Raw genomic sequence first — 6,870 nt, 5'->3', positions numbered from 1 at the left:
AGGGCAGTGGCAGAGCTGGGCTTGCCCCTAACTCAAGGTGAGGCACTCCCCTGGGCCTCAGTTTCTTCATCCATAAAATGGGCACGAGGCCCACACGGTTCCCCTCTCAGTGATGGTCAGATGCCAAGACAGGTAAGTGTTCCGTGGCTGACCTCAGCCCTTCTCCCCACGGCCACAAGGCCTGGCCATGAGGTCCCAAGTAAGGATTCCTGCCTGGGTGATGGTCACTGCCACTTCTTGGAGGGAGGAAAGGGCTCCATGTTCACAGAGCATCAGATCCGGGCCTATTCTGTCCGCCAAGCCAGCCACGGAAGGCTGGGAGGGGAGGCCAGAGGTCTTCAGGCAGTGTGGGCTCGGGGCAGGCACTGTCAGAGTCTCCAGCCACTGGGCATGGACGGGCTGCTTCCTTGGCCGGGTCTGTGTGTCCACAGATGAGGGCAATCTGCTCCTCTGTGTTAAATGTTTGGTTTTCTGGGTGGGTGGCTGGCATGGTTATACTGTCTGGGCCAGCGTGAGAGTCGAAGGAACTGTAAGCCGTGTGCACCCAGGTCGGTGCGAACTGGCAGCTTGCAGGGCCTTGTGCTGGAGGAGGTGTCCTTAGGGCTGGAGATGGTACCCCTAAGATCCCCCCGAGGTCCCTGCCACCCCACCAGGGTGAGTGCCAAGCGTTGGGCCCCGCTACGACGGCCACCCTGTTCCCACCTCTCACCCTCCCTGGGCTGCCTTCTGTGCCGGGAGGCTCCGGCCAGCCTGATCCGAAGCCCCTTCCTGCTCAGACAGCCTGTTTTCACGAAGGTCAGTGACACTCAGGCCGGTCCACAGACCACAGGGCTGCATTCCCAGAGGGCCCAGCCTGCAGCTTTACAAGGCTCAGCAGCAAAGGAGCCCAGGGCATGAATATTCATCCACATCTGTTTGTCCGTCTCCCTGTCCCTCCTCTTCAGCGTAGATTCCATGCTTCCTCATTTCAGAAACTGCCTTTGGCAAGCTCATCTGTCCTCAAGATCCCCTCTGGCCTGGCCCCTAGCAGGGCTGGGGGGCTTGTACCACCCATTGCGGAGGGTCTCCCCACAGCAAGGCCTGCCTCAGGTGCTCCCTCAGCAGCTCTTCGAACCACCTGTGCTCCCCTTGAGCCCCAGCTAGGGGGTGACCGCAGTCACCCAGACCACCTGCGCAAAGCAGACAGGACGCCATAATAATGGCAGTTTGCTCCGGGCTAGGTGCTGGGCCAGGCTCTCGCATTCAATGCTTGCTCCAGCCCTGCACGTGGAAGGTGCAATTAGCACCCACACTTACAGATGCGGAGACCTAGGTGCAGAGGCTGCGGGACTTGCTGTGGTCGGATCCAGGACAGGAACGAGACCTGACCCGGGGCTCTGAGCCACCCCGCTTCACATCCCCTGGGCTCCTCGGGGCACCTTGGGCCCTCCAGCAGCAGCAGGGTTCACCTCTCTGAACATCAGCCTCTTCACCTGAAACAAGGACCCCCCACATAGGGCAGACAAAGGATGTGGCTCTGGGACATGTCCTTGAGCCGAAACCTACCCTGCCCGCTCTTCCTGGCCTCAGTTTCCTCAAATGTCACACGGAGCTGGGCAACGGGATTGAATCTTGTGGTCTTAGGCCGACATTCTTCCCAAGAGCTCCTCTAATGGGGTGTCTCCTCGCACGGTTTCCCATCTCTTTTTTGCCCTTTTCACTTTTTCTCTTTTCAAATTTTTTTTTATTCATTTGAATCAGAAATGCCCTCACAGGGGCGCCTGGGTGGCACAGCGGTTAAGCGTCTGCCTTCGGCTCAGGGCGTGATCCCGGCGTTATGGGATCGAGCCCCACATCAGGCTCTTCCACTGTGAGCCTGCTTCTTCCTCTCCCACTCCCCCTGCTTGTGTTCCCTCTCTCACTGGCTGTCTCTATCTCTGTCAAATAAATAAATAAAATCTTTAAAAAAAAAAAATGCCCTCACATGGTTCAGAAATCCAACTGATACAGAGCGTTTTACAGCCAGATAACCATTTTCATCCATTTCTTTAATAAATTTTCTCAGTATTGCTACACAAAAATAAAAGCAAATAACAATTTATATTCTTTCTCTCCACCAACCCCCCCCCCCCGAAACACACACTTGTCACAAGAAGGAACGTCTAGGTATGTACGGTAGACAGCACTGTTCTCCACTCTGCTCCGATCCTCCCTCTTCTTTTTGGTAACAGCTTTGAGATGTAATTCACACGCCACGTGATTCACCTACTCAAAGCCTCGGGTGCAGTGCATCTGGCATGTTCACGGGCCCGTGCACACCCTGTGACCACCGCCCTCCTGGCTTCCTTGAATCTCTCCCGTCAGGCTGGGACCATCCTCACCCCCACCGCTTCGCTGGGACCACCCTTATGGTAGCCGCCTCCAGCACGCAGCTCTCCGTCCTCAACGATCCTGCCCCATGTGCCCCTTTGCCACAGCTGCCCTGTCCTCCACCTCAGCCACTCGCCACCTCCTTGTCCCCAGCAGTGCAGCCCCGGGGGTTCATTCCTTCTCCTCCATCTGCACTCATTCCCTGGTGTCATCCTCTGGAACTGTCCTTCAACACCTCCTAGATACCACTGACACCCCTAACTGATGTCATCAGCCCTGATCTCTGCAGTGCACCCCCCCCCACTCCCTGGTGATGCCCTATGGACATCTGAGACCAACACGTGCAAAGCTGACGTCTGGCCATTCGTCTTCTACCTGCTCTGGCCACAGTCTTCCTCATTCAGCCAATGGCATCTCCATCCTTCCCCTTGTGCAGGAAGGAGGTACTCGTGAAGTCCCTGTAAATCCTGTTGGCTCTGCCTGCAAAATATGCCAGCATCCCACTATTGCCCTCCGGCTCTGCTGCCTCTGGCCCGGGGCCAGGCCCCCGGGGTCACTCCTCTGGACCACCATGCAGGGCATTCCACACCAGTCTCCTGCTTCTGCCCTCTGTCCTCCTGAAGCAGCCAGAGGGGTCCTGGGAAGACTGAGGTCAAATTCCACCCCTTCCCTGCCACAATGGTCCCACCGCACCGCCCTCACTTGCGGTTGAGGCCGAGTCCTCACCCTGACCTCTGACCTCACCTCCGACCTTCACCTCTCACTGCACTCTGGTCACCCTGGTCTCGCTGCTTCTCCATCACATCAAGGCCCTCCTGCTTCCTCCACGGGTCCCTCCCTCACCTCCTGCAGCTCTTGGCACCAGGGTCACTTCCCACTGTCACCTTCCCCAATCCCTACTCAGTGTTGCACACACACCCCTTCCCTGCTTTATTTTAACCCACAGTGCTCATCACCATCTGATCAATTACAGCTCTTCCTTATTTTCCGTGTTTGTTGACAATCCCCCCACCCCTGTATGTCAACTTCACAAGGACAGGGTTTTTCTGTCTCCTTCTTAGCTGTATCCCCAGTGCCACGACAGTGCCTGGCCCATGCATGAATGAACAAGCAAACGCATGCTGGCTATAGCATCCCGAGGGACAGGGGCCAGGCTGGCCGAGGAATCCAGGTGGGAGCCCCAGACAGGGACATGGCCTGGGGGATCGCTATTGATATGTCAGGGATAAGCACCGTGGAGGCCTCGGTGCCTGATGGATGGAGGCCTGACTGGGGGTTCTCTGGCTTGCCCAGGGGTTGAAGCAGGGCCTTCAGCCCCTGAAACTCCTGGAAGGCCCAGGCTCTGGGGTCAGCTCAGTTAAGCCCCTGCCTTCACCTAACATTAATTGAAGAGCTGTCTTCAGCCTTCTGAGCCCTGTATGTCCTGATCCTTGATCTTTGGGCAAAGGGGGGGAAGAGGACCTCAGGTCCCAGAGCTGCTGCCCCTGAGTTCACCCCCCCCCCGGCTCCCCGCACACACCCCCTCTGTCTAAAGAGCAAAAGACCCTACCACTTACAGTGCAGATTCTCAAAGTGGACTGGTCACTGGCCAGACAGTGGGCGCCCGGCCTCAGGACAAAGGTCCACACTGGAGCAATCAGCTATACCCAGGGAAGGCGGGGGCCACATGAACACTGCCTTCTCAACAAGGGCAGAAACTGGGAGGAGAGGCCAGGGCTGGGGAGGCCTCCCAGATACGAGCCACGCATGTGGCATCTCCAGCCTCTGATACTAGCCGGTGGCTCCATCAAGTCTTGCTTCCTGATGAAGGAGACAGGGCAGGGTTTATCACTCCCATCCTACAGATGAGGAAACTGAGGCCCAGAGAGGATAAAGGGATTTCCTGAAGCCACACAGCCAGTTGCTAGCAGAGCTAGGAGTCAGAACCAGGATTGACCCACCCTCTGTGTTTGCTACCCCAGCCCCGTGGCATTAGGCTTCACAAGGCCCTGCTGGGGAGTTCCACTAAGACACCCCCACTTTGTCCTGCCTTCTGAGCAGGCAGCCCGGTTCTCCCCAATGCATTATTCATGCTCCCGAGAGCTGGCCAGCTCTGGTTACATTGACCACAGCCCTGGACACCTGCTCTGCCCACTCCCCTCCTCCCTTGCCCAGGACCTGGTGGGTCCAAGGTTCCCCTCCAGGGTAACTCGGTGGGCTTTGAACCTCCCACCCTGGCTCAAGAGAGGTGGCTCCCCTCTGGCCCAGGACGCATGTGCTAAGTGGATTCCGGCAGGTGGCTTCCCTGCTCTGGGACTCAGAGTCTCCTTCTGTGAAGTACCCTTGACCCAAGCATTCACTTCGGTGGGCTGAGGCGGCGGAGGCATAGGGAGGGCTTGACTGGCCAGCACGACTGTCCTCATGGTGATTCCAAGGCCAAGATGGTCGCCCCCAGCACAGGCCTGGGCCAGGCCTCCCCTGCTCCCCCGTAAACAACACCCACGCACTTTCCACCACCGCTGGGGTGAAACCCAAGGCGGCCCTGGAGGAGATGAATTATGGATCCGCCCTCCCGGAATCTGGTCGCAGCGGAAGCAGCTTGGCTGTCCCTCCCCAGGCCACCCAGGCCAGTCCCGGCTGCTCCCAGCCCGAGGAGGCCGCGTGTCCTGCGGCGGGCAGGAGACGCCGCGTGTCCCTTTGTCTCCAAGTCCCAGAGCTCGTGACACGGGCCGCCGCCCGGTGGGGAACAGGCAGCCACCATGGCGAAGGAGGAAGAGGATGAGAAGAAAGCTAAGAAAGGGAAAAAGGGGAAGAAGGCTCCGGAGCCGGAGAAGCCCAAACGGAGCCTGAAGGGGACGTCGCGGCTGTTCATGGGCTTCCGCGACCGCACGCCCAAGATCTCCAAGAAGGGCCAGTTCCGGAGCGCATCGGCCTTCTTCTGGGGCCTGCACACCGGCCCGCAGAAGACCAAACGCAAGAAGAAGGCGCGCACCGTGCTCAAGTCGACGTCCAAGCTCATGACGCAAATGCGCATGGGCAAGAAGAAGCGGGCGATGAAGGGCAAGAAGCCGTCGTTCATGGTCATCCGCTTCCCGGGCCGGCGCGGCTACGGCCGCCTGCGGCCGCGCGCCCAGTCGCTCAGCAAGGCGTCCACGGCCATCAACTGGCTCACCAAGAAGTTCCTTCTCAAGAAGGCCGAGGAGTCCGGCAGCAAGCAGGCCACGCTGGACGCCTGGCTCAACCGCTCGGGCTCCCGCGTGGGCTCCCGCAAGCTGCCCTTCCCGTCGGGCGCCGAGATCCTGCGGCACGGAGGCCGCCTGCGGAGGTTCCCCCGCAGCCGCAGCATCTACGCGTCGGGCGAGCCGGTGGGCTTCCTGCCCTTCGAGGACGAGGCCCCGTTCCGGCCCTCGGGCTCCCGCAAGTCGCTGTACGGCCTCGAGGGCTTCCAGGACCTGGGCGAGTACTACGACTACCACCGCGAGGGCGACGACTACTACGACCGGCAGTCGCTCTACCAGTACGAGGAGGAGGAGCCCTACCTGGGCTACCGGCCCTACGACCCCTACAACCCGGCCTGGCCGCCCTACGGAGACCACCCCTACGGGTACCCGCCCGAGGACCCCTACGACTACTACCACCCGGACTATTACGGCGGCCCCTACTATCCCACGTACCCCTACGGCTACGGCTACGACGATTACGAGCCCCCGTACGCGCCCCCGGCCGGGTACGCGTCCCCCTACAGCTACTATGATGGGTACCAAGGCGAGCCGTACCCGCACGGCTACTACCTGGATCCCTACGCACCTTATGAGGCGCCATACCCGCCCTACAGCCTCCCGTACGACCTCCCGTACGATGTACCCTATTTTGATCCCTACGGGGTGCCCTATGGCGCCCCCTATGCCGAAGACGTCTATGGTGGCGGGGACCGGGCCATCTACCCTCCCGAAGCGTCCTATCTTTACCCAGAGGAGCCGGCCTTCGCGTACCCGTGGGTGCCGCCGCCCATCCTGTCGCCCCACAACCCGTACGCCCACCCCATGGATGACATCGCGGAGCTGGAGGAGCCGGAGGAGGCGGGCGGCGAGCGGCAGGGCACATCCTTCCGCCTGCCCAGCGCGGCCTTCTTCGAGCAGCAAGGCATGGACAAGCCCGCCAGGTCCAAGCTGTCCCTCATCCGCAGGTTCCGCCTCTTCCCGCGGCCCCAGGTGAAGCTGTTCGGGAAGGAGAAGCTGGACGTGTCCCTGCCCCCGTCCCTGGACATCCCTCTGCCCTTGGGGGACGCGGACGAAGACGAGGAAGAGGAGGAGATGGCCCCGGTGCCCCCGGTGCCCTACGCGCAGCCCTTCTGGGGCTTCCTGACGCCGCGCCAGCGCAACCTCCAGCGCGCCCTGTCCGCCTTCGGCGCGCACCGGGGCCCGGGCTTCGGCGCCGACTTTGGCCGCCCCGCGCCTCGCCCGGCCACCTCGCTGGCGAGGTTCCTCAAAAAGACGCTGTCGGAAAAGAAGCCCATCCCGCGGCTCAGGAGCAGCCAGAAGG

General features: G+C 60.6%; 1 protein-coding gene across 1 annotated transcript in view; it reads left to right on the top strand.

The window, feature by feature from the left end:
* Positions 1-5,087: 5,087 nt before the first annotated feature.
* Positions 5,088-6,870, top strand: part of MYO15A (myosin XVA) — a 48,089-nt gene continuing 46,306 nt past the window's right edge. The window contains exon 1 of the mRNA XM_034647290.1: positions 5,088-6,868. Coding sequence (XP_034503181.1) covers positions 5,088-6,868 — 1,781 coding nt within the window. The remainder of the gene's footprint in view (positions 6,869-6,870) is intronic.

This window comes from Ailuropoda melanoleuca, chromosome 17 (genome assembly GCF_002007445.2).
Source record: "Ailuropoda melanoleuca isolate Jingjing chromosome 17, ASM200744v2, whole genome shotgun sequence".
NCBI classification, from domain to species: domain Eukaryota; kingdom Metazoa; phylum Chordata; class Mammalia; order Carnivora; family Ursidae; genus Ailuropoda; species Ailuropoda melanoleuca.
Note: the sequence above shows the minus strand (reverse complement) of the source record. Positions and strands in the feature narration are given on the sequence as shown.